This window comes from Mastomys coucha, unplaced genomic scaffold (assembly GCF_008632895.1).
Source record: "Mastomys coucha isolate ucsf_1 unplaced genomic scaffold, UCSF_Mcou_1 pScaffold18, whole genome shotgun sequence".
NCBI classification, from domain to species: Eukaryota; Metazoa; Chordata; class Mammalia; order Rodentia; family Muridae; genus Mastomys; species Mastomys coucha.
In genome coordinates, this window is record NW_022196900.1 from 5587983 (window position 1) to 5613086 (window position 25104).

Sequence of the window (25104 nt, forward strand, 5' to 3'; positions counted from 1 at the left end):
TTTAACAAGGCAGGCAACCTCCGTCATTCTTACTTTCTCCCTGTTCACTGGAATGCCACTCTTGTGTGCGGAGGACTTCTGTCTGCCTCTACCTTTGCCGTGTCTCTGTCACCTCAACCTAGAACAAAGGCCAGCACAGAGCAGGCGCACACGACACACCTGTAGGGTGAATAAACAAGAGTGGATCCAAACAACACAACCTCTTGCTGGTGGCCTCTGGGGAAATGACCACTCCCTTCCCAGAGGTCTCAGGCTCTCATGACTAGCTCAAAGCTCCATTGACAGAACTTCTGAGAAGAGAGTTGCCAGGCTTTGCCCACTACTGAGACCACAGTGCCAGCACCAGATGAAGAGCTAATGGTGACTGCTCCTCACGAGGCTTGGCTTTGGAAATGGTGACCAAGGTCTGGGTACAAGCTCTGTCTGTGGGACCTTTCCTCATCTTGTCCCTCACCCCATCTGTGCACTGGGATCAGTAAAGCACAACAGGCAGACCCCAAACATGGGAGCGCATCGAGGCTCCCAGGGTCACTCAGTGAAAACAGGAAAGAGAAAACCAATGCCCGGTCTCAGGGGAAAAGATGAGCTGGTGCCCTCCACCTGCAGTCCCCCACTCTGAAGGATGACAGAGGAGGAAGAAAAGGGAAGCCTGGACTACCAAGTGACACCCTGTCTCAAAAAGTAATTATTTCAATTAATTAAAATTAGAAAGCTGGGCATGGTAGCCCATGCCTGTAGTGTCAGGTCCTTAGGAGGTAAGAGGCAGGAGGATTAAGAGTTCAAGACCGGGCTGGAGAGATGGCTCAGCGGGTAAGAGCACCGACTACTCTTCCAGAGGTCCTGAGTTCAAATCCCAGCAACCACATGGTGGTTCACAACCATCTGGTGCCCTCTTCTGCCATGTCCGAAGACAGCAACAGTTAAATAAATAAATGAATCTTTAAAAAAAAAAAAAAAAAGTTCAAGACCATCTTCCTCCTGGGCTATCTGGTAAGTTTAAGACCAGCTTGGGCCACATGAGACTGTCATCTCTCTCTAAATAAACAAACAACAGACAAGGTACAGAGAGGAGGCTAGACTAAATCCTCTAGTTCAAGTGGGGATCTGGAGTCAGGGAACGCTTCTTGAGGGAGGTAAAGTTCCCACCAGGAATGCATTTGGAGGCACAAGCAAAGAGGGTGAGGGGATCCTGGAGAATAGAGGAAAGTGGGGCTGTGCTCACTGATGGAGAGCTCCTGGGAGTCCCGCCACGTTCACAGGACACATCCAACTCAAGTAACATGCTTTTGTGTCTCCACAGTACAGATCTTGCACACAGTAGGTACATAGGATAGGAAGCTTGTGTGTGTGTGTGTGTGTGTGTGTGTGTGTGTTTGGGGGGTTGGGTGGGGCACAGTCTTGTGTAGCCAAGGATGATCTTGAACTTCTGACCCACGAGTGCTGAGATTCCAGGTGTTGCGGCCACATCCGGGTTATGTGGTTCCAGGGATTGAACTAAACCCTTCTGGTTGCCAAGCACACACTTGATCTACCAGCTAAGCCACATGCCCAACTGCCAAAGCTTGTTTCAAAAACAAAAACAAAAAACAAAGACAAAAACTTGCAGACCTTCCCATAGAAAAATATCATAGAGAGACCTTTTGTTGCAATGAGCCTTTGTGTGTGCTTATGTATGGTGTCTGGTCTTCGTATGTATCCATCACATGTGGAGGTCAGAGGAAGCTGTTAGTAGTCTTCTATTGTTCTCCACCTTACTGTCTGAGACAGTTTCTCACTGAACCTGGAGCTCACGCCTCAGGCATCCTCCTGTCTCCACCTCCTCTGCACTGAGATGACAGGCTTCATATAGCTTCTTATGTGGGTGATGAGGATGTGAATTCAAGTCTTTGTGCTTACACAGCAGATACTTTAGTGACAGCCGTCTCTCCAGTCCTGTTCCAGTGGCTCTTTAAAAGAGTAATGAGACAATAGGTTTGGGAGGTCTGTGGATCAGTTACTTGGGGGAAGATGTTAGGACAGTAAATGTCGGGAATAAGAGATGCCACAAAGCATCCCAAAGTTCAGGGAAGATTGTCCCATGTGGTCATGTTTGGGGGGCACAATCTTGTAATCCCAGCACTAAGAGGAGGGTGGGAAGATCAAGGTCACCTTCAGCTGTTTACCACGCTGGGTTAGACTACGTGTCAAAAAAAAAAAAAAACCTATCCTGAACCCCACGGATCTTTAGAATGATACAGTAATGTCATTCTAAAGCAGTCAGGTTTCTAGAAACTGTGTATAAATATCTGGGCCAAGAGCCTAACTCTGTTTTACTCAGACCCACAAAACCTTGCTGTTTTAATATCCTACTGACTCCCAAGAATACAACCACCATATAAATAGAGAAAAGATGGTGCCTTGCACCGGCTAGAGTTTTATCAGGACATGTTCACAGTTTCAGAAAACCAGTTTACTGATGGCAGCACTGCCGCAGGCATTGATATTGCCAAAACCCACAGCTGTCTGCATTTGTAGCCGGTGGGCTCATGTCAGGTTCACACCAAATGCAAGTGTCCCCTAGTGCAGTCACCCCTGAGCGTTTACATAATGGGGGATACATTTCATTATCACTTTATTTATCTACATTCCCTTTTTTTTTATTATAGCTGGACCATTATATTACTTTTTAGGATGATGGGCGTTGGTTCTCTTTTGCCTGACTTTCATTTTAGGGCAGCAAAGTGCCTCGAGGAGACACTGGGTTGACAGGACATGAAGTTGGATGGTATGAATGATTTCCCAGTCCTTTCTAAGCTAGCCATTGAGACCTATCCCTTACTGGAGACCATTTTCCTAATCTATCTTTCCAAGAAAGGGCTATCTCAGGGATACAAAAGACTTCTCCAGAAACTGTTTTGGGGACAGAAGACAGGTACTAAAGCCAGTTCTCACTCAACAGTCGGGTAAGGACTAACAGAAGCCTGCTTCTGAAAGGCAAGGGTGGATCCTCCACCCATTTTCAAAGCTAGTTTGGTGGCACATGCCTGTAATCCCAGCACTCCGAAGGTAGAGGCAGAAGGATTAGGAGTTCAAGGTCCTCCTCAACTACACGAGATCTGGTCTAAAGAAAAAAGAAGAGAGGGAGAGAAAATGATTTCTCAAATTCAAAACTCCTGCTAGACTATAAGCTAAAAAGGGCCAGGGTTCTGCCTTAGCTCGCCCTTCCTGCCAGAGCTTTCTCTCAGCTATCCACAGCCAGGTACAGAGGGCACACAGCCAGAGGGAGAGATAACACTGAATAACTGAGCATGGTTGTGATTCCAGGTGAGAGGGCGGAGGCAGGAGGATGCTAGACTTGGCCACACAGTCATTTCAAGTTCAAGGCAATATGGGTTTCCATGAGACCTTATGTCTAAAATATGCCAACTGATACATGGTTTGTATCTAGCCCTTAGCTTACTGCCTCTGTGGCCTTAGACTGTTTATTTAACTACTCCTAGCTCCCATCTACAAAAATGAAGACAGTAATAGTCCCTGTGCTTCTGAGAGTCACCATAAGCAATCCTTTTCACATAGAGAGCATGTCAATCTCTCTGTCGGCCTCAGAAAGCCAAAGAAGGGGGATGATTGATTTCCAGTGGTAGCACTGCAACACCCAAGATCTCTGAGGTAGAAACAGAAACCTGATCCTAGCCTCAATTTCCCTGTTGCAGTCTCCCATTCAACTGGCTCTGAGAGACAGTTTCCACTCCCTCATTCTTACAGGTAGTGAAAGCGAGGCCTGGAAAGAGAATGTGGACAAGTTCACACAGCAGACCTGTGCGGCATTCTCAGGCCGGGCCCTGCTATCTCAGAGGCTCTGTGCGACAGCTTGTACGCTGTAAAAGGGAGATGGGGAGACACCCTGGTGTCTAAAACCAGAGAGAAACAAGATACCAAAAAGAAAGAAGCCGACCAGCTAACAGCACCATGCCAAGCCCCCGGAAGGCTTCTGGAATGTACCTCCAACCTTCTGCCCTCAGAACTAATGGTCTGATAGAGGAGGCAGCAGGTGGCTGAAAGAGCTCGAAGACACCCTTCACTGTGGGGGCAAGGGAGGCTTCCTGTGGCAGGTGTCACGTCAGAAAGCACGGGGATGCAGACAGGGGACCCCGTGGGAGGCAGCCCATGTCCTCACGCAGAGCACACTGGTTCTGAAATCTTGTCCCTCAACTACCCAAGCCACAGTATTGAGGAAGGAATATCTTTTGTCCCTTTTGCAAAGTTAATTAATTAATTAATATTTTTAAAAATGTAAAGTGGAACTCCCTTCCAGGCTCAGGGCCAGAGGGACGGTCCCAGGTACAACCAGGAAGACTGGCTGGTCCAATAAACAAGGGAACGCAGTGGATTCCCATCCGGCTAGGCACTGTGTGTCCCTTATCCGTCCGGTCCTGGCAGCTCTGTCCAAGGCTCCGTCCAAGCAGCTGCTCGCCTGCTCAGCCAGGCTCGGCTGTAACACTTGCTCCGTCCCCGGCCCCCGCTCCGGCGCCCCTCTGCTCAGCTCGCGCATCATCTGCTCCGCTGCCCAGCTCCTGCCGCCATCGCGCCCGCGCCCGCGCCCCCCGGAGCGCCGGAAAGCTGGCATCCGTTGTTACCATAACAAACTCAATTGTTCTCAGCAGGGCCCCGGCAAATAAAGTCATTCATTACGGGGCTTCTCCTGGCCACCGTAGGCTGCGCGGCAATCAGCGGGCCGCGGGCTGCCCCCTCGCGGGCCGAGACACGCGCCAGCGCCGTTACCTGCCGGGGCCAGCCCGCGGCGCAGCGGCCGCCACGCTGCGCCCCGAGGCCCAGCCACTGCGGCGCCGGCGGGAGCAGCGGCAGACCGCCGATTAGTTTTATCTCGGAACGTCAATTGACTTATACTGATTGGCTTCCTTCCGCCAAATGTCAATTAAATTGCAAATGTTCAGCGGAGGCCCAGCGCGGGCGGCGATGGCGGGCGGCCCCTTCCCGAGGGCGCCCGGTGCTGCCGCGGTGGGTTTGATTTCTCCTTCCACGCTGCGAGCGGCATGGCCGAGCCTTCCCGGGCCAGCAACCCTCAGGCTCCGCCTGGGAATTGGAGGGAGGCCCACGGAAGCCGAACGAGCCTGCCCCGGAGTAACTCCTGCTTCCGAGAGGAGGGACCTTCCCTAGGTGACAAGGCTGGGTCTTGGGATGCAACTTCTGGTAGTGGCCTTTAATATATTCCTACTCGCCGCTCTCGCCTGGTTTTCCTCACCCGCCAAGGCTCAGAAGGGCTTGGATGCTTGGAATCTTCAAGTGTGAATGTGCTGGAGGAAAGGAACAGACAGTGGCCCGGTGCCCACACAGAGTCAAGTCTTGGGAAGCCTGGCCAGAGCCTCACGACCTTCTGAAGCAGATTTTTTTTGCTGGCTTGCTTGCTTTGAAACAAGGTCTCTTGTATCCCAGCCTGGCCTGGACTGCCCTATGTAACCAAGGATGAACCTGGAACTTCTGATTTTCCTGCCTCCACTCTCCAAGAACAGGGATTACAAATGTGTGCCGTCATGACCTTCTTTTGTGTGGTTCTAGGGATAAAAGGGGCAACGGCTCCAGGAGACACTATTTTTTTTTGTTACCTTTGTTGCGGTTCTGTTCTGTTTTGTGACAGGTTCTCTCTGTGTAGGCCTGAAATTGGGGGCCCACCCACCTCTACCCTCTCCTACTAGAACTGCAGGTGAGGACCACCAAGATTGACTCCTGAAAAGTCATTGCCACTGCTCTCTCAGAAGACAAGTGACGTTGGACCTGCATTCCTCCAGACCTTTGGCTTCACTGTTTGCTCCCAGGGGACAGATGGCAAAACTCATCCTTGGGCAAGGTCACAATACAGAAACATAAGACAAACTTTGATGCTTTCTACTTGCGTAGAGCACCATCATTCCCAGAGCACTTTCCTGTGTTCTGGGGCTTGCTAAACTTGCCAGAACTCCAAAGGAAGCATTGGCTCTCTCTTTGATGGTAAGAAAACAGAGCTGCTTGTGGTAGTACATGCCTAAAATCTCAGTGCTTGAGAGGTCTAGGCAAGAGGACTGGAGGTTCAAAGGCCAACTTAGGCTACATGACAAGACTTTGTCTCAAAGAGCAGAGGGAAGGGGAAGAAGCTGTGGAGATGGCTCAGTGGGTAAGATTGCTTGTTCTTCAAGTGCAAGGTTCTGGATTTGAATGCCCGGCACCTTTGCAAAGAGTGGAACATGGCTGCGTGTGTCTGCAACATTAGCCTTAGGTAGCAGAGACGTGGATCAGAGAGCTCAGTGACATACAAGTCTCAACAAAATGGTGAGCTTCCAGTTTGGTGAAAGACCAGGCTCAAGGCAATACCATAGGGAGCAATAGAGGAAGACTTCTTACATCCTTCTACGGCCTCCCAATGAGTGGACATGGGTGTGGGCACAGGCACACTCACACACATGTGCCACACAATACACGCATGCCATGTACATGCCACACTCACATGCTCAGAGGAGGAAAGGGGGAGAGGGAAAAGCAAATGGAGGTCCAGAAAGGGCTGCTCAAGATCAGCAGCAAGGAGTACAGAGGCTAGACCTGAGGGCCCAGGACTCTGAGTCCAGTGCTCCCCTCTCTGTCTCAAAGAGGCCTTGAAAAAGGACAACTCAGGCTTGGGCTCTGCTGCTCCCACAGCTCTCTCTTCTGAGGGAGACAAGAGGAAGACGTGAGGTCCATCTGGAAGATTCTCTGAGCCACGGGGAAGAAATGGCAAGGAGATCAGGGGAAGAGCCATTTGCTGGAGGAATGAAGCCTTGGGCCTCAGAGAGCTTTCGCTGTTTGCCTGTCTCCAGCACACACACACACACACACACACACACACACACACACACACACACCCCTGCCTGCCTCCCTAAGGTTGTCTCGAGAGAGTGTGCTACGAAGGTTCTTAACTGATCAAATGTCCAGCATTTAACAGATACAAACCTGACCAGTCGTCCTTTGCAGAGAGGAGATGTTCACTGAACAAAAGTGCCATTCAGAAGAGCTGGATAGAGTCTGTGTCTCAAAGAAAAGGGAAATGAAGAGAGAAGATGGAGAAGGAGGGGGGCACGGAGGAGAGAGAACAGGGGACTGGGAGCTACAAGATTTGCCAGTCTTCCTGCATCCAAATTCAGGCCCAGATGGGGCAGGGTCGCAACTGATCAGTACTGGACAATACAGACGAGGAAACGAGGTTCCTCTACCCGTGTGTGAGCTCACAGCCTACAAAAGCCCCTGGAGCACAGCTTGATGAGTTGAATTTCCAAAGCATGGGGCTAAGATGCTGCCTGTCTAGATTCTGGGTGGGGGCTGGAGGTGTGACCAGTGGGCATTATTTAAGCTGGGTGTGTTGCCGAACAGGAAATCCAGATAAACCTAGTGGGGAAAATCAGAAGTTCAAGATCACCCTGAACTACAAAAGCAAGGTAAAGAACCAGCATGAGTGACCCCAGACCCTATCTCAACTCAGCCAATAAATTCTGATTGGTTCTTCTATCCTTTTCTTCTGAACCTAGCCAAAATAACCCTATTAAGCTGATATACCACTTGTAAACAAAAGAGAAAGCCAGATACGGTGGCTTATCCCTGCAATCCTAGCTTTTGAGGCGGGAGGATCACTGTGAGTCTGGAGGCCAGCGTGACCATATACTGAGACCTTCAGAGAAAAATGATAGTGGGGCGGAGATATAGAAATGCCTCCTCAAGGTTCTGTTGAGGACTCTTAGATTCAGAGGAAAACCTCTCTGCTCTGATACTAGAAAAATAATACTAATCATTTCCTCTGGCCTGTACGAATCAAATGCTGTAGGTAACATTTTTAGTTACCTACATGAAAAAGAGAAATGAAAAGCCCTCTTTTGGTAGATAAAGAAACCAGGGGTGGGGAAGGCCTCCATCTATGAAAGCACTCACAGCCAGTAGTTAAAGACTGGAGAGGGACCACGTCCATCCATGATGTCACCTCTGTAAACGACCAGCCAGAGCTGAGGCTGACTGGCTCCCATGTGGCAGGGAAGTGTGCAGAGCACGCAGGTGCTGGAGAAGTTTCTGGAATGGAGACGTCGGGAGAAACAAGCCTGAGCTGTGTCCATCCACGTCCAGTCTCAGGGACATGGTAGAGAGAGCTGGGGATATGGCCATGGGAACACTCAGGCCTACACTAGCACTCTCCTACTGGGACACTGAGAGGCAGACCAGAGTGACACGTCAAGGTACACCGGAGCCAACTGCCCAGGTGGCAACCCCAGTGTTTCACAGCCAAAGTCCAGGCTGAGCTGTGTGACCTTGGACAACTTCCTTGAACTCTCTGGCTCTCTGTAAGAACAGAGGATGGTAAGAGTACACATTTGGTAAACTGGCTGTGAACTGCTTTCATCATTCAAGAGGATGTCAGTCAAAACTTGTCAGAGCCGGTGATTGTATGGCTCCTTCCTGCAGTTCCTGGTCAGGGGCTCAACCCATTCACACTAGGGGCACATGATCAGGCATCAGGCAAGAGGAGAATCTTAGGCACACATGGTTGCCCATGTACCTTAGGACAGAGGGTACTCCGTATTCTGCAAGAATGGCCTTCACAGCTCCCTTCTATGGGGCTTGGCAGCCATGCTGGAGGCTTTGGGTTGGGCAGGAGTCTGGAGTCTAATGGGTAAGGCTCTCTGGGTGCCACTCCACAGTCCACCCTTACCAGCCAGCCAAAACCATGCCTTCTCAGACATACGGGACATATTTGCTACCACGAGCCAGGGCTCTAAGGGGATGTGGTGACTGCTGTCAATATGGTTTCTTGCCTGCAGGGAGCTCACAGTCTTTGAGGGTTGAGGGGGATACAGGGCTAGAAGGGACAAATAGGCAGGGGATCCTTCTTTGCAGAAGTGACAGTCAATCTGGACCCTGAGTTCTTAGGATGTCACCTTGGGCTATGGTGGGGCAGGGAAGGGACACAGCACCATAACGAAAGGCCTCAGAAGTTTCCTCAGCACCTCAAGTGCTTCGGTCCATCCCTGTGGCTCAGCGGTAGGCACGATTAGTACCTTTGTTTCCCTACGATCTGCAGTAGACCCCAGGCCGCTTGACCGTGACCCACCTGTGTGATGTCAGCAGTAAAAGGGCAGGTAGTGCGGAGTAGCTGCTGAAGGAGCCTTGGGTTGACAGAATTGGGCAAGAAAAGACAAGACAGTGAGGGGGCTCAGTCTCACAGGGCAGCCAGCTTTAAGATGTTCCAAGGGCTTCTGAGGGCACTGTGTCGATGTGACGTGTTCAAACCCATGGACCAGAACAGTAATACAGAGGAGACAACTAGGCATGCTGTGTGACCCTTTGGAGAAAGCAAGAGGCAGAGCAGAGAGGAGAGAGTAGTGATGATCCAAAAGGAAAGAAGGAAATGTTTGGACCAGGGCAGTAGCCATGGAGATGGAAAGAAGGAGATCAAAGAAATATTTAAGACAGAGACACAGTGTCTTAAAGAAGACAAAGACCCAAGGCCTTTTTCTGTGTTCACAAGCAGAGCTACAAAGCTAAGGGGAGAGGGCAGCTAACAGTTCCCAGGGACATACACACACACACACGCACACACACACGCACACACGCACGCACACACACATACACACACACACGCACACACACACACACACACACACGCACACGCACACACACTGGATACACACCAAGGCATTTATTTAATACCAGGAAAAGGTTTGCTGACTTGTTTCCTGTGAGAAGTGACCTGCCCACTGGTCATACAGCTAACAGGAAAAGCCAGAATGGACTTCCAGCAGCAGTGTCACCTGTAACACACTACTGTAGGTGGGACCCTTAAGATCCAATTGTTTGCTTCAGCATGAGGGAAACAAACCTCAGAGAACAGTGACTTGCCCAAGATCACACATCAAGTAAAGGCTCAGGGTAGACCCAAGAATTCCTAGAAAGGTTTGTGTCAAGTTGTCTGGGCCACAAGTTGAAAAATAAAGGATGGGATTAATCCCAACAATAATGGTCAGCCTTCCTTCTGGCAGAGAAGAGAGTCTGAGATGAACGGCCAGCCTGCCCAGGCATGCCACTCTAGCCCAGGAACAAGCAGATCAATTCACAAATGCCCAGTACCCACTGCCCTGGTACCCTAGACAGCAACTAAGCTGTCCTGGGTCAATGGTGCCACCTGGTGGTTGGTGTTGGGAAGTTCTAACCCCTCCTCACTTTTAATCCTTTCCCAAGGGGCCACACCTTCTGTTGGCTCATAGCTCAATTGATCTCACTGTAAGCAATGTCTCTCACACCATCATCTCTTTTATTAAAAAGTTCTTTAAATGCATCTTCTTTCCCTGGCACATCTCAGCTTCTCTCAGGACAATGCTGTTTCTCTCCAGCAAATGACATGTCCACCAGTGAAAGTAAAAACTGAAATGTCAAAGTGAAATTATGTATTCGCCCAAGCATGCATTGTGCACACACAATGCATGTGAGTCACTCTCCCCTGGTGTTCTAGAAACACCTAGAAGCCCCTATGAAATCAGAACAAAATGCGTTCAGATCTGCCTGTTGCCTAGTATCAGGCATCAAGATAAATGCTTGAGGCACTTTCTTATTTTCTCGTATTTCATTCCCAATCAATATCATGGCTGGGTTTTCTTCCACCAAAAATATGCCTAGGATGGGGCCTGCGAACTAGTACAGAACTGAACTGTGTGAGAAGATGGATGGGTTCCCCGCTCTGAGGAAGCACCGAAGGAAGCACACTGGAGGGAGGTCAGACCTCAACCCTACAGACATGCTACTGGACATATGAAGAGCTCAGTGCTCATCCCTCTCTGTGGAAGCAAAAGCCTGGGAGAAGAGCCAGAAACTACGCGGCCACTGTGTGAGAGGATAGCCAAAGCCTCGTGTGTCCTGCCACAACCTCCCAGTTAAGGGTGGGAGACACAGGCAAAACCACTCTTCTAAAACCACACATGTGTTCTCCCTGTCTGTGTGAGAGATGAGCAGACACAGTCAGTGCTAGGAGAAGCGTGGGCAGAAGCCCCCTAGGTGTAGGCCAGAGAGCCAGGGGGTTCCTGAGACCTTCCAGGGATCTGTGAGGTTGGAACTGTTTTCCCATAATGCCACAGCATCATTTGCCTTCATGCAAGCACACGGTGGCCCTTTCCAGAGCCTAGGATATGTGTGGCATGATGACAGTGAATGCAGAGGCATCTTTGTGACTCTAGCTGTCTTCTGTCAAGCCAAACACTAAAGAAGCCTGCTTGGGTGTAAGACAGTGCCACTCCTGCTAGAGTTTCAGTTTAGAAAACAGCTCTTATCGCAAAATAATATATGTTGTTCATCATTCCTTTAATAAGCCAATAAATAATTTAATTTTACCCACTTTGATTGTCCAAATAAGTTAATTAGTCCTCATTAATTTTTTTTTAAGTTTAAAGGGGCTCCAAAATTTGAAAGCCGCTTACCACATGCCTAGGCTTCCCTGAACACAAATGCTAGAGTCTGGAGGAATATGGGAGGCTTGGGCTAAGCAGGCATGTAAACAGAGGAAGGTGGGAGGGCCAGCAGCTCTGGCTCCCACAAAGACTCGCTCTCACTGAATCAAAGTGAAACTCAGGGACCAAAACTGGGAGGAACTGAAACCTGTCCCCCTGCCCCCGCACCCATGGGGCAGGTCCCATGTCTGAGGGAAAGGCCCATGAAGCCCCACAAGAGACCACCTGCAGCTCTTCACCCAGGAACCCCTTACAGTTAGTTGGCTGCCTGGGTCATCAAGCAATGATGGCTTCAAGCGCTGGATGAGAAAGAAGAGCCAACCAGACTGGAACCTAGGCATACAGTCCTTAGCATCTCTGTGGCCCCAACATGTCCTTGGGTGACGCCAGAGCTTCATAACCTAGAGTATATAACATAAATCACCTCACCCCCCCCCCCGTTCTGGGCATCTGCAGTGTGGCTTCTGGACCCCACCCCAACCCATTTAATTCTAGCCTGTGCTGGACTGCCCACACTTCTGACTTCAAGGGTGCACACACTTGCACACAAGCATACACACCCTTGGCCCCTCCTGGGACCTGCCACCCATGGCCTTTGGCTAGACAGAACTCCTTTCTCTACGGTCTGGGCTCAGACTCTAGAAGCATTAGGTTCTTGAGGCTTAGAAACTAGCACGATTCAGGTGCTAGAGCAAGCTGAGAGCAGTCACCTAGAAACCCAAAAGGTGGTGACCCCCAGAGTCACCCTCAGATGAAATCATGGCCCACTGCCACCTAGTTCTGAACAATGAGGAGCAGCAAGTGAAGAACTTGGTCATGGCTCTAGCCTGTACAAGATAACTCAGGGATGAGGACATCTAGATGACTATACAGGACACTCCTCACAGGACCAGGAACGTCTCAACAGGAGCCACAACAAAATGACAGTGACCACCTACCTGCCCCCTACTGTGAGAATGGATGCCTCCTGGCAGGCAAAGTTCCTTGCTTTCTGGGGCCCCATGCCAACCCCGGAAACATCTGTGGGCTTAGCAAGTTGTGAAGGTCAGATGGCCAGCACTGAGCATCCACACAAGAGCCCGAGCTGGCTATGGACAACCCAGACAGGCTGGCTAAGCAACCTCTCGGGCAACCGGTGCCAGAGGGAGGGTTCTGCTGCATGAGGGCAGAGAACACACGTGGTCCAGAAGCTCTGATGAGTGAGTGGAGAGATAGGGAGGAGCCACAGCCTGAAGGTCAGAGTGAAGTGTCCCTGAGAATCAACAGGGGAGCCCCTCATGCCACAATAGGGCACCTTACCATAAGGTCACAATGGCTCTTAACAGTGAGGACCACAGAAGACACCAAGGGCTTTCTGAGGATCTAGGGTTTCTAGGGTTTACCATCTGACCTACCTGGACTCCTTCCAGCGCAGCCTTGAGGGGAAGAGGGGATACACGCCATAACCTCCTAACTGTTCTTCCTGACATAAGCTGAGAACCCCAGCACTGCAGCCCCAGGCATTCTGATTTTGTCCTCTACCCCGGAGGACGGCACCTGGTGTGCACCCTGCACCTCTCTCCACGAAACACTGAGGCCATACTCTGCCTTTTTTGCCCCCTGTAGAGTGGGAAACAGAAGGGAATGGAAGGGTCCTGAAAGAAAGGGAAAAAAGGTCATGGGGTGGCCCCTGGTTTTGCAGCCAACACCTGGGGGCACTGTTGTTCAGCCTAGATGTCCATGGGCTCCTCAGCTTGTCCTCCTTCCACTCCTTCAGTACCCCACCCCAGCCCCACCCCAACCCTTGACTGTTATAAACAGGAAATCAGTGGCAGGCAGACCTGTGAGTTTCAGCTTGAACTTGTGGCTGGAGCCATCCCCATTCCTGAGACCGTCCCCACATCCTCAAGCCCCCAGTGACCATTTACGAAGCCTTTACTCAAACCCCTCAGGGAACCACTTCCTTTAACCTCACGGTAATCCACTAGGCTCTGGCCACCTGTCCTTTCCAAATGACAAAACACAGGTTCAGAGACCAGATTACTGGCTCGAGATCTCATTACAGCAAGTCCCTACAGGAAGTCCTCAGACCATTCCAACCCCACCCCAGAATCTCTGTTAAAGCCTCAGCATCTCTGGGTTCCCTAGAGATCATAGGTCTGTGAACTCTTGGAGCAAGATCTGCAGGCAAAGGATGCCACTAAACTCTTGACAAAGTGGTCCAGCTTTGTTCACACCCGTCTCTTCTTGAAAATCTGACAGCTAGTTCCCCCGACCCTGTTCCACCCACCCTCTGCCCAGAGTACAGGAGAGACAGAGAAACCAGAGCCTATGGCTAGGGTGAGTGCTGACCCTAGTCCTCCCAGCCGTCACATCCAGGGGTTTGCTAGACGGGGCTGAACTGGGACCTTTGGCCAAATGACAGAAGTCGGGGTTGGTAAGAAAGAGAGAGTGAAAAATAGACAGAAAGAAAAGAGAATGTGCTGACGGGTAACTACTATGAAATACACAGAACCAGGAGAACCCAACATGAGAGGCACTCCAAATAAAAGGCACCACCAGGGATACAAAAACACCCTAGCAACAGGAACAGTCCTGAGAGGAACCCACAGCCAACTGCCCTAACCTCACTATGGGGGCACACTGAACTCAGCATTATTTTAACAGCCTGGCACCTCAGGCTTTGATTCTGTGCCCTCCCTACAAAGGCAGCAGTCTGTTTGCAGCATACCTTAGCTGCCTCATTCTGGCCCTGCATCGACACGGGTCCTGGATCCTTTGGCTTTCTGAGCTGGTGAAAAGATTCTCACTCCACTGACCTCCTATATTCAAGGCTTTTCAAACTCAGGGTAGGCGGGGAGGGAAGGTCGGGGAGATCTGAATGGGGGCCCTTGAGACCAGCGGAAGAAGGCAGGAGAAGGCCTCGCTGGAGATCAAAGTTCCAGGAAGCAGCAGAGGGGCTGCCCTTTCACCCATAGCTGCTATTCACAGCCCTGCCTGATCCTTCCAAGTCTGGCCTGCCAGCAGCTCCCTTGGACTTTCCGGAGGCACTGAACCTTAGGTCTAGCAGGGTCCCAGGACCACTGCCACAGCTTTCTCCATGAAAGGTCACTGGTGAGACCAGGGGACCAGGGTGCCTCTCCACAAGGTCCAACTCCAACCTGATTGTCCAGGCCTTCCCCAAAAATCCAAGGCATCTCTGAGCAAGGGACGAGGGCCTTTACCCAGTTCCATTCCATGAAAGGCAGATTCAGATCCAGTCAAGGTAGCAAAGAGGGAAATGAATAGGAAGACTGCTTCAAGCTCTATGTCGCAGAAGCACCAGCTGCCCCGGCTGTCACTGCCTCCAAAAGTCACAGTGACCTGAAAGATTCCTTCTTTGAATCTTCTGTCCTTTTATCCAATCCTGTTCATACCTCTGTTGATGGGGAGCTCACTACATCCTAAGATGCTCTTCCTATCTTTGGTCCAGCTATCACATGCTCCCTATAGTTCTCTTTAGCTACCCTGGCTCTGCCTTCAGAGGCTATGGGGACCTGATGGTGCCTCGGCCACAGAACAGTTCATCTAAGTTTGGGCTAAGTTGTCTGTTCTAGATCTGAGACTCTTTACTCAAGCAGAGCTTTCTGTGGAGGCCCCAACCTGCTAAACAGAACCCCTGTGACTGCAGAGACCAGAAGCCCTGTTTGCTCTCCTTGTTAATTAAGAGGTCTCTAAAAGAATATGAGCGACCCACTCTGCCAGGAAGCATTTATTGAGCATCTATTATATGTTTGGTGTTGTTCAATACAGTAGCCATTAGCCTACTAGGATGAGTAGCACTGGAAACATGGCTAGTACAACTTAGAACTATAGGCTTTCTTCTTGTTTTGAAACAGTTGTACTATGTATCTTAGGCTAGCCTTGGACTCTACAATGCAGGCCGCCCTGAGACTCACAGCAATCTATTCTACTTCATCCTTCTCCCAAGTGCTGAGATTGTAGGCGTGTTCCACCAACCACAATTTGTCTAAATTTTCAATTTTCATTTCATTTCAACACACATAAAAGTTTTAAAAACAGAAACCAGGCTGGTAAGGCAACTCAGAAGATGAAAGTGCTTGTGGCCCAAGCTAGATGTGGGTTCAACCAAGAACCCACATAAAGGAGGAAGGGTAAGACCAACTGCACAGTTGTCCTCTAGACCCCATGTGCACTCTGTGACATCCGCACGCACGCCGTGACACACAGCACACATAAACAGTGGTAGTAACAATCGATAAACTTAAAATAAATACCAAAAAAGCACCCCACAAAATAACCTTCTATTAACAAGACTTCCTTGTTCCAGGAGGCTTGACAGCATTGGACTTGAGGCTTCAGCGGTTTGGCATCCAAGCTGATGTGTGTTGTGCATGTAAAATGCACACCACATTTCCACGACTCAGTTTTTTTTTAAAAAAAAAAAAAAAAAAAGGAAAGAAAAGAAAAGAAAAGAGGCATGTCCCATCTTAAGATTGATTATATGTTGAAGTGATAATGTTAGACTAGGACAATACATTGTTAAGACTAACTCCACTTGTTTCTGTGTGTGTGTGTGTGTGTGTGTGTGTGTGTGTGTCCTCACATGCACATGTGGGTATGTGTATGCCTATAGAGACCAGAGACTGACATCAAGTACCTTCCTCCATTGCGCTGCACATTTGTGGTTTTTTGTTTTATTTGTTCTTTTGTGTGGTTGTTTGGAGGGTTTTGTTGTTGTTTGTTTGTTTGTTTAGAGACAGGGCTTTCTCTGAACCTAGAACTTAGCAGTGTGGCTAGTCTGGCTAACCAAGTGAGAGCCAAAAGTCCTCTGTCTCTGTCTCCCCAGAGCAGGATTATAGGCTCACACTGCTCCTTGCAGCTCTTTAGGGTGCAGGGGATCCAAAGCCATGTTCTCATGCTTATCTGGCAAGCACTGAAACGCCTGAGACATCTCCTTAACCTCTAGCTCTATCTCTTTCCTTTTCTTATTACTCAGGATTGGTTTGTGGGGGGTGAGTGAATTTTTTTTTTAAGTTTCTTCTTGTTTAACTTTTGAGAATAGGCTCCCATAGCCCAAGCTGGCCTCAGACTTACCATGTAGTCTGAGGCTGACCTTAAACTCCTGATCTTCAAGTGTGTTACCACCCCCAGCTCTGATTTTAGTTTTTTGAAACAGTCTTGCTGCACAGCCAAGCTGATCTTGAACTCAGTTCCAACATCCAGTGCAAAGGGAGAAGGACACGGACATCCCTGTGCTTCTGGTTACCGTTTGGTCTCCAGAAAGTAGTTAAGGACACCCATAGCCTTGATCTGCTTCTGAACATAGCTCGTAGGCCAGTTATTCCCATACCCACATCAACACCCCTAATTATTCATCACAGTATTTCTTGACTCTCTAAAGCTATTCTATTTCCAAACTAAAATGCCAGGGGCTACAGTCAATATTGAGCCACCCCAACATGTTTGCCAGTTCTCTCCCTGTCCAAGCTCTGAGGCTGGCTTCTCTCTGCATATGCTCACTGGGCATACTCTCTGTTATCTTTGACTGGCATGTTCAGTCTCCTAAGCCCTCTGACACATCTCCTGGGAAGAGCTCTCCTAGACCCTTTGGATCAAACCAGACCCCTTCCTGCCTTGCTCGTCCCACCCCCAAGGAATGTGTCACCTCACAAACACTCCCCTTTGAAGGGACTCAGAGCTATCTCTCTTGACCCTCTAGCCAACCCTCTGCATGAGGTTGTATGCACCATGTGTATCACCGTTTCCCCAACCCTGAAGTCATGGCAGGAAATGCCCACAAGGCAAAAACCCAACTCCAAGCTGGAAATGATGGTGCACGAGGGAGCTGAGTGAGGGACCCCACTGGGAAGCCTCGGTTACCACCTGAAGATGTGGCATGAGATGCTCAGCTGTCTTCCTCCTGACCCTGGAACACCCTTTTCCTGCTCAGACTCTTCCTGCTTACCATCCTAGAGACCAGTACTCTTCCATATCCACAGTATAATGCCTAGTCCCAGCTAGCCTCCAGCCATTCCCTCTGTGTTTCCCTGGTTACTGAGCTCAAATCCCTGACCTCAAGGTCTCACTGCACCACACCCTCAACAGCATCCAACCTACTAGCTGTGCTCTGGCACCTGCCACTCCTGTTCATAGCCACCGAGGGCTCTGCCCGGCCACAGGCCGCTTCATTCCCACTCCTCATTTCTGGAGGATCAGGCCGGTGACAAGCATCCAGATAATGCCAGGGGATGAGGCCTCAGGGCTCTTTAGTTCCTTTCCTTCCCCATCTACACAAGATTTTGACTGTCAGTGTCACCCTGGGACCTTGGTTACCTTCCCTGGTTAAGTGAGGGTGCTGACTCTGCCCTTTCATCTCTCTTTTGGGCCAACACAGGGATTCATGTGAATACAGGAGAGTGAGAAAGGATGAGGTGCCCTGTGCAGTGCCCCACCCCCACCCCGACATCTCCCCAACTGGAACTACTTCTCTGTTAGACCTGCTCTGTTCTTATTGAAGCAGGACAGCTCTGAGGGGCCTCAGTCAGCTGCCCAGGTTCCCCCAGTCTTCCCAACCCTGTAAAGTTTCCAACACTATCAACTCTTTCCATACCACAGACTGAAACTTCACCCCAAATCTTCCTAGGGTTCAAGGCTCTCCCAAAAGATCCGGTACTAGGAGGACTGCAGAGCACCCAGTCCTACATCTCATTCTGAATGTTCTTGTTGAGACAGGCCTTCACTGTGTGGCCGAGGATGGCTCTGGACTCATGATATTCCTGTCCCAGACTCCCAAGCACTAGGATTGCATCCTGACTCCCACAAGATGCCCTCTGATCTCCACATGACATCACGACACTTGTGCACCTTTCCCCGTAAATAAATAAGTAAATAAATAATTTTTTAAAATTAGTATTCCCAAAGTAGCCACCATGCTCAGTAAAAGAAGCTGATCAACAGAGCTTTCAAGATCACAGCTACCTTCCAACCTACTGTGCGCCTAGCAGAGAGGCCAAACAGTTCTATTGATCTAAGTCGGTGAATCAGTATAAGTCTCTAGCACCAGGCCCTCCCCGACTCAAAATCAGTCTGTTACTACACATTGAACTAGATTTATTTTTTCTTTCTCTAAAAAGAAAATCTCTGCCTAAGTTTTCCAATTACAAGGGGGTATCTTCTAAGCTAGCTCTTCACTGTGATCAAACACAGGCAGGCAGACACCAGCTTGGCACAACTGCTTAGCATCCAGGTGACATGGAGAGAAAAGATGACACCATCAACTCCATAAACCAACAGAGATGGCAGGACCACGGCCTCCCGCAGCAAGCTTGCCTGGCAACCCACCGCGTTAAAGACTTCTGACATCTGTTCCGAGGCATGGGAGCCGGGGAAGGAGGCGAGGCACACTCTTAAGAACCATGAATCATGCCAACTTGGCCTACCACCGCACACTGAGGCCACAGGCCTATCTCCAACACCTGGCACACACAGACCCCAGGCCAATCCACCACTGGGCTGACTAAATTTTCTAGTTGTATATCTTAAGTAGTTAGACATGTATCCATGAGAACACACATCCCTTACATGATGCTAGGAAGAGTTGTGCCAGCAAATAGATAATTGAATCAGAATTCTGTAACTCTGCTCTCCAGCCCTAGACCATAGCTCACACACAGACACACACTCACACTCATACACTCACACAAGACACCCTCACAGACACAAAGACACCCTTACATACACACACACACACACACACACACACACACACACACACACACACACATTTTCAGACTAAGACTTCCAGGCGGTCATTTCTTCTCTCAAACTAGCTAATGTCAGCCAGTGCCAGTGGCCCATCCAGTGGAAAGAGACCAGGTTACTGTCACATGTGTCCTACACAGAGGTGGCTAGCTCCAATTGCTCAGGAAGCATAGGAAAAAGTAATGTCTTTTTGTAATCCCCAGGAGGCTTCAGGGCTCCTTCTTCTCAAATCCAAGGGCAAAAATGGGGGATGGGGGTTATTTATTTCCATCCACCTTACAGCATCATTGCTCCACTTTCTCCAGAGGAATGTTTCCAGTCCCTGCCCTTTCTTCCCAACATGTGTCCCTTACTGCAGGACAAAGCAACAGCTGCCCTACCCAACCCCTCTCCTGCTTCCAAAACCCACAAAGGAGACAGTGGTACTGAGCTCAGTCCTTCTATACACAGCCCTGGGGCACCATGTCTGCCCTCAGGATCCTCTTAAAGGTAGCAAAGCACAGGCCACAGTGGCATTTCTCACCCAAGGAGTAAAGATGGGAGGAGACCAGCCAGGAAGGAGTCCCATACAGGCACCTGAGCATCCTCCTCGACTCGGGAAAGGCGGGGCCCTGGGAACTCCAGTCACCTGCAGCTAAGCGTGTTGTGCTACACTTGTTTCTGCCTTCTGAGAGACCCTGCTTGGTCCATCCATGGCAGGGATGCGCAGCCATCTCTTACCTTCATCCCTCTTGCGCTTGTTGGTGTCGGCACTGGGGGATGTGATGCCCAGGATGCCACTGATGGAGTATGAGGAGCCTGCGGAGTCGGTGCTCACCGACGACACCTGCGTCACGGAGCCTGTAGACACTGTAGAAGGAGAGGGGTGCCGGCCTGTCACAAAGGTGCTCACTCGATACACTGGGCTGAGTACAACTGCCACAGAAGGGAACGTGCCAGCTCAAGGATACCCACCCTGACCCAGCAGAAAGGGAATGTAAGCACAGAATAAAAAGAGAATTTACCAAGATCCCAGCCAGTCCACGGGGGCAGGAGACAAGAGGATGGGTGAGTGGGGCACAGCTGATGCGACCCCCAGTGCTGGAAAAGACACCTAGATGCATTCTGGAGTCATGTTCATCTCTGCTTACATTCCATCCATGCATGTATTCACACACACATGCACACACATTCACACACACACACACACACGAACTAAGTAAGGTATAATAAGAAGTATGCTCCTCACTGATGAATACTGGAGAACGATAATGTGTCTCCATGGGGATCATGCTTTCCACTTGATCCCTGCAGCAGCCCAGGCTCTACTGATTGGTTCTATTTGCCAAATGAGGAGAGTTAGTTTCACAAGGTGAATCTGTTCCAGTGACCTAGCTATACAGCACCAAACTTAGCCTCAGTTCCAATTTTTCCCTTCCTAGAAGTGGAGACAGAGGTGGTGACTTATTGTGGCCAGGGTCAGGTCTCTTAAGTCCCTAGGGGTCACTCCTGAAAGGGGACTTCAGTAAGTTTCCCAGTGACTCCTAGTCTAGAGTCCAGGGGACCCATAAGGTCCTCTCTAACTATGTGGCTGAATTTCCACTGGTGGGATGTAGGGATTCTTCCTCCATTGGTGAAGACCAGCAGACCATTCTCACACACCTCTCCATGAGCAACCAGCTGGGGGCAGGTGGAGTCTTTACTTCACAAAGCAGGATGTGGCTGGGGGTGGGGGGTGGGTAAGTCACGTTCCTTGGAGCAGAGGCAGCACCTGCCACTGCGGATCTAGAGGGCACAGAGCCTTTCTGCTCACATCTGAGCTTGATTTTAGAGCCTTCTTAAGAGACGCCAAAGCAGAAATTGCTAACTTCTCTTTCTCTTCACCAGAAAGAGCTCCTCAAGATAGATTTATGCAAATCCCACAGCCTCTTCTGTACTGAGGTGCAAAGAACAAAAAATAAAAAATAAAAAAAAAAAAGATCATTTGGCACTTCAAACAACAGTCCATGGAAGCCAGGCTTGGCCGTGTCACTGGCAGAACCAATAACACTTGCTTAGTTATTTTGTAATTACATAGGGCACAGAGGACCCAGGTTCCAGTTCTGGCTTCACCTATGACTTTAAACTAGTCACTGAACCTCTGAGGTTTAGGGTCCTCAACACTTAATAAATCCAGACACTGTGTGAGGCTATATACATGTGAGATCAGTTTTAATAGACATTTCTGGGGCAAAATATATCACTCTGCTGAGTTACTGTAGAATTATTCCTAATAATACTGAAAGATAGTTTTGTTTTGTTTGTGTTTTCACTTTAACTGTTCCAGGGTGAGTAGCAGTGTCAAAACAGTGTCAACCACAAACACCCCTCGCCGCACCCAGGAAACCCTCTTCCGTCAGCCATTCCACCCGGCAAGGACAAGGCTCCCCCTTCTGCTAGGAAAGCAGACCTGTTTTCTGGGCTTTGGTGGGGTTTCTTGTTGTTGTTTATTTGTTTTGGTTTTGTTTTTTCTTTGTTTTGCTTTGTGGTGTTTGTTTTGTGGTTTTGCTTTTTTGTTTTTGTTTTGTTTTGTTTTCCCAAATTCCCTTCCCATATTTCCCCATGGGACTAGAAGCCCTTGAGAAATCAGGAATTTTTGCCGGGCATTGACCTTACACCAGGCTCTACTTCACAGGTACATAGGAAGTGTTTCAAATGGCAGTGCTGAATGAGAATGGTTTCTGGGCAGGGAGGACTTCTGTCTTACCTTCGATTCAAAGAGCCATCCTTAGATGGCCAGAAGCCTCAGGAAACCCCTTCGTAACCCTTCAACCGACAACAAAAAAACTAGTGCTCAGAGCTGACTGGGTGAGTTAATGACAGAAGTGTAACTAGAAGCCAGGCCTCTGACAGTTTTCTCATCGCCAGATTTTTATTGAAAGAAAGAATGGAAGTAGAGGCCAGAGAGAAGGCTCATTGGTTAAATGCTGTTCTTCCAGAGAACCTGAGTTCAGTTCCCAGCACCCATATCAAATAGCTCATAATTGCCTGTAACTCCTGCTCCAAGGGATCCAGCGCCCTCTTCTGGCTTCCTCAAGTAAGCACACACACATTGCACACACACACAGAGATTTAACTGGCAGTAATAAATGTGCAGGGATGCTCCACAATCTGGGGTGCAGTTCTGCAGAACTCTCAGCGTGTGTGGCAGGCACCCAGACTTGCAGAGGCTTACTGAACAGTCACCAACTTTCTGACAATAGAGTAACTTTCCCCCCAGCAGTCCACAAGTTCTCCTTTGTCCCAAGTGGAGAAATGACATCAGGAACAAGCCTGGACGATAAATGCTTTTTTCAACTCCTCTTTGAAGAGGAAGCAAGAGGAAAGTTTAGACTTTTGAGTGTAGTGAGTTAGGACTCTGCTCGAGTGAGTCACGGTCACTCAGACTTCCCCCGTGGACCTCGGAAACCCCACAGGCAGCCCTCAACAGTTGGCAAAGTACGAGAGAGCGAAGCGAGAGCAAGGGAGAGAAAAAAGTTTGAGAAGTTTTGCTACATCTTCACTCAAGACTGCAAGCGCACAAAGCATTGCAGAAGGCCGGTTATAGAAGAAGAAAAAAACACATTCAAAACTACTTACTGACTAATGGTGCAGAAAATGTTATGAATAAGTATCCCTTTCTTGATTTATTACTTTAATTATCTGACATTCTATAGACCCCCATTAGTGGATTTTTTTTTTTTTGGCTTAGATTTCAATTTTCTGTCTCTTGGTGAAAGCTATTTATCATAATAATCAGTAAAATTCAAAACCTTTTAGCAGTATTTATAAAATTCATTTGCCAGGTTCAGCCCTTGGAGAATGACAAAGAAGGAGCATTAGGACGCGTGTGAAGTGTTTTATGCAGAATTATCTGTCCATAAGAATGATTAAAAGTTCTTTAGAATATTTGGAGCCCATTAGATTTTCAAATTTTTTTAAAAGTTCTTACCTATGCTGTGACTGGAAGCTGGGACCGGTTGATTGGGGGGCTGCTGTACCTTTGTCCGGATGATCCTGTAGGCAGTTGGGGGGGAAAAAAACACAACTATTTACCATTGAGAAGCAAAGAGATCCTGAGGCTGGGGTGTCGTTCCCTTGATAGAGGGCTTGCCTGGCATGAGCAAAGCCCTGGATTCCATCCCCAACAAGGAATAACGTAAAAGTGGCACTGCACACCCACAGTCCCAGCACATGGGAGAAGGACGTAAGACAATCAGAAGTTCAAAGTTATCCCCAGCTGCATAGCAAGTCCAAGCCTAGTGCAGTATGCATGAGCCCCTGCCTTTAAAAAGAGGAAGAAGAAAGAGACCTTAACTAGGGAAGTAGAGACACGGGAGAAGAGCAGAATTGGGAGATTATGGGCCCAGGCTGCGAATTAGGGCTTCTAAGGGGATTTTTCCCATGTCTGTCTTTGGGTGGCTTGCACCTACCATTCCTGGACCCTCAGAGCCTCTCTGATCATAGTGTGTGCGCGCGCTCGCACAGGAATGTGGGAGTGTTAGTTTAGTTTCCTGAGATAGAATCTCATATAGCTCATCTAGCCTCAAGCTCTCTATGTACCAAAGGCCGTCCTTGAACTCCTTCCTGATTCTCCTGCCTCTCCTACTAGGTGCTGGGATTTCAGGTGTCCACCACCACACCTGACTGAGTGCTTCTTTTTCTGAAGAAAGAAGATGATGTGATACGGGTCCAGGTTGGCCTAATTGTCTCTCAAGTGTATCTGCAGTCCATCAGAGATCTTTCCCCTCTCTAGAGCTCATCCATCACCCGTGGGACAGAAGAACTGAACCAGGCAACCTGTCCGTCCTCTGGTAACACTCCCGTGTTGGTTTCTTGGCCCTGAAGATTCCACAAATAAGATTAATGCAGCCACCAGGGAAATCAGCAAGGGAGAGCATGTGTGTCACTGAAGGGTTGCAGTGCTGCCTAGAGAAAGCACTAGGCTTGGCTTCACCAAGAAGCCAGCTCAGACCCTCCCGGGGGGGGGGGGAGGATCTTAGCCTCAGTACTTGCTGCTGTTTCCAGAGTTTCACAACAAGAAGAAAAAAAACACCAGGAAGTTGGCCAAAGACAAAGAGCCAGTCAACAAGTGTGGGGCAAAGCCAAAACAGGCCATCCAAAGGCAAAACTCAGGACAAGCTCATCTGCCTGGGCAAAGCTCAGGACAAGCTCATCTGCCTGGTCCTGTCTGTCAACCTCTGGAGACAGTGCCCAACTCCACACTGCTCCAGCTGTGCTCTCTGAGAGGCTGAAAGGTCCAGGTTCCCTGGCCAGAGTAGCCTTCGGAAGTGCCTCAGCAGAGGATGCATCAACCTGACTTCAAAACACAGAGCCCATATCATTTACACCCAAAACACAAAGAACAGAGATTCTTAGCTAGCTCCCACCAAAGACCCTGGAGCAGGCTCAACAGATGGGGCATTTGAAAAAAGTAAAACTTTAATAAATTAAAACCACCAAATTTTATCATAGAAAGGACCACATAGCTGGGAGCCAGAAGGGTCCCCGTTTGCCTTTCCCGAATCTCTGTTGGAGTTCTAGCACAAACCTGACTATGACCTTGAGCTAGACTGTTCCATTTTGGCCTCAGCACAATCAGGGTCCCCATAAATCGTTCTTTGATTATTTTAAGTAATGAAATACTTTTCTGAAAAAAAAATTTAAAAATTTGCAGGAGTCTATATTTAAAGATAAAGGCTGCACTGACTTCCCTTTCCCCAAAGCCTGTCAGTTCTGACTCCCCAGGAGCATGGGGAGCCTTGATGATGAGCTTCCAGCCGGATCAGTGGAGGGCCTCCAGAGACCACTAACATGGCACATCTTTGAACAGAGAACAAAGACAATCAGAAGTCCCTGGAAATGGGTGAGGCGTGTTGTA

At 49.2% G+C, this 25104-nt stretch overlaps 1 protein-coding gene across 4 annotated transcripts in view; it reads right to left on the reverse strand.

The window, feature by feature from the left end:
- The window catches only part of Pax5 (paired box 5), a 187608-nt gene that overhangs the window by 135455 nt on the left and 27049 nt on the right, over window positions 1–25104 (reverse strand). For all 4 annotated transcript variants that reach the window (XM_031377271.1, XM_031377268.1, XM_031377269.1 and 1 more), the window contains 2 exons: window positions 23176–23240; window positions 19947–20075 (listed from right to left, as the gene is read on the reverse strand). In XM_031377271.1, coding sequence (XP_031233131.1) covers window positions 19947–20075; window positions 23176–23240 — 194 coding nt within the window. The remainder of the gene's footprint in view (window positions 1–19946; window positions 20076–23175; window positions 23241–25104) is intronic.